Raw genomic sequence first — 2296 nt, 5'->3', positions numbered from 1 at the left:
TGAGTAATCGCACCACGCTTGATCTTTAGTTCTAAAAACAACTGTAAGCCACAAAAATTGTTCATAGGTTGCACTCTAAAACGCTTCTTGATAGAAATTGTCTATCACGGTGACATCAGATATTTAACGTTTCAAAGTTCGAAGGTTCATAGAAATACAAAGGTCCACAGTTGATTGCTATAAATTTAAAACTATCTCAATTATTTCAGCGGACATTGGGCGAGGATGGCGATATTTTATGCTATATTGTTGGTGTTTTTGTTTGCAAGCAAATGTAAAGGCGGCCAAACCAAGTACACACAATTGATCAGAACCAGGGAATACATTCATCCAACGGTGAGTGGTTCTTGCCAGTGTATTCAGCAGTAGGCCTTTGGAAACGAAACAGACCAATTTGCACTATTTCACCCATGTGGATTGTCATTGAGTGATAAACTAAATTACAACAATTTTGATACCGCTGTCGGTTTGAATTTTACCAACGGGCCAGCTTAACAGCTTACCACCACAGGAATCGTAGTTGGCTACGCTTCCTCCCTTGGTAAAACACCCTAAAAACCTCAGTATAAATGGAGCTATTACTTAACGAAACTTGAGACCACATCTTGCCGATGACAGTTTGCTGAAAACTGATTGGCTCCTACACCAAGACATTCAGCGATCCAATAAAAAAGGCACCAAACTGGCTCAAGTCTTAGGACAAAATCGATGTTAAAACGGTCTTTTTTGTTCAGAATAATGCTGCGGAACACTGTCCAGACCACGTCTCCTTATCCAGCATGGAGGTTTCCTTGACGTTTAGAGTAGAGTAGGTGTCTCGCCCCGGGCCAACGAGTGCCTTCACGGACATCGAAGTAACAGCTGACCCTAGTGCTTCTTCACTTCTCGAGGCCAAACCGTTAGATTTTCACTTACTGGCCAAAAGCTCGATAGCTCACAACTTCCTCTGTTTCGTGAGATCCGCACTCCTGGATGAAACACTTGTAAAGATGATTTTCAGATTTTCAGCATACTTGACCCTGCTAATAGAGTGAAATCCCTTGAAATTTTGTTTGCGTGTTTGGCCAAATATTTCACGGTTGCCTCTTGAGAGATATGCGTAACGATACTATAGATGCAAAGTAATTTATAATCACATTCACAACTACGTTAGACTGTTCTCCACTCCTGAAATATTTGTATTAATTATTTAGCGATCAGAACAAAATTCACCAGATTAGCGTTTCACTCATATGAGTTCAGACCATGCCAAACTAAATTTCGATCGAATGGTGGGTTTTTTCGCTACATATGTGACAATTTCATGAGAATTCATTTTAACTTTGGGGAGGTTGTACACTAACCAAAAATAAATCATGGTTAAGTCTCGCTGGAACTTAATCTCAGAAGCTTTAGGCATGGTGCGAAATATCTTACTATGCTATTTATACAATGATCGTTAAATGCCACTCCGGAGCAGCAAGCTGGTAAGCATATTAAACAATCGGACAAGAATGTCAGTCTGTTCTTATTAACACGTTTTAATCTTTGTAAGCAGACGGGCGCAAAGTGGAAATCATCATCGGTTTTCAAAGGGCCATGTATGGAAAACCCTCATTTGCGGTTCGGTGCGAAAAGAGAGATTGCAGAACAGAAGGCTCGAAGGCCAACCGTAAACCATCGGTTTTCCAATGTTAACATTCCAACGCAATTCGATGCTCGAAGATACTGGCCCAAATGCCCTTCTATTCGCCAAATCAGAGACCAGTCTAGCTGCGGATCGTGTTGAGTAAGTGCAGGATACTACGCTGCAGCCCACCAAAGTACCTGCTTGTTGTTTTTACGATGAACGTTTCCGTCCATAAGAGCTAGTGACATTCAGGCGTGTAGCGCTCTACACTTGAAGAATTCGAACAAGTATTTAAAGATATCACGTGGAGAAGTTTTACTTCGGTGGAGACACGTTTCCACCGACAATTTCATTTTTTTCCGCGAAGCTGGGATATTTGGTGTAACATCAACTCATCATTGTAACTGCTTGAGGAGTAAAGCGTAGTTTATGGGAGTTGGATAAAAGTTTACTATTTGTGGTAGCTGTTTCCACTTTTTTATCATGCAAAAAGGTCTTCCCGGACAGTGGTCCTCCAAACCTAAACATGCATTGCTTCGAGTTGGTCATATAGCAAAATGGTCCGCTGTAAACGTGGCGCACCATCCCCAGTGGATGTCTAAGATCATAAAGCAGGATGATTTACACATTCGTTATTTCTTCACCGTTTTGCATCTTACCGCAATAGTGAAAACAGTTAAAGATGAC

At 41.2% G+C, this 2296-nt stretch overlaps 1 protein-coding gene across 1 annotated transcript in view; it reads left to right on the top strand.

The window, feature by feature from the left end:
* Nucleotides 1–225: 225 nt before the first annotated feature.
* T265_14335 (hypothetical protein) overlaps nucleotides 226–2296 on the top strand; it is a gene marked incomplete at both ends in the record, with an annotated part of 7710 nt that continues 5639 nt past the window's right edge. The window contains 2 exons of the mRNA XM_009173183.1: nucleotides 226–336; nucleotides 1538–1672. Of these exons, the coding sequence (XP_009171447.1) occupies nucleotides 226–336; nucleotides 1538–1672 (246 nt within the window). The remainder of the gene's footprint in view (nucleotides 337–1537; nucleotides 1673–2296) is intronic.

The sequence above is a fragment of the Opisthorchis viverrini genome, assembly GCF_000715545.1.
Source record: "Opisthorchis viverrini unplaced genomic scaffold opera_v5_176, whole genome shotgun sequence".
In the NCBI taxonomy this organism is placed as follows: domain Eukaryota; kingdom Metazoa; phylum Platyhelminthes; class Trematoda; order Opisthorchiida; family Opisthorchiidae; genus Opisthorchis; species Opisthorchis viverrini.
This window is presented reverse-complemented; position numbering and strand designations above follow the sequence as displayed.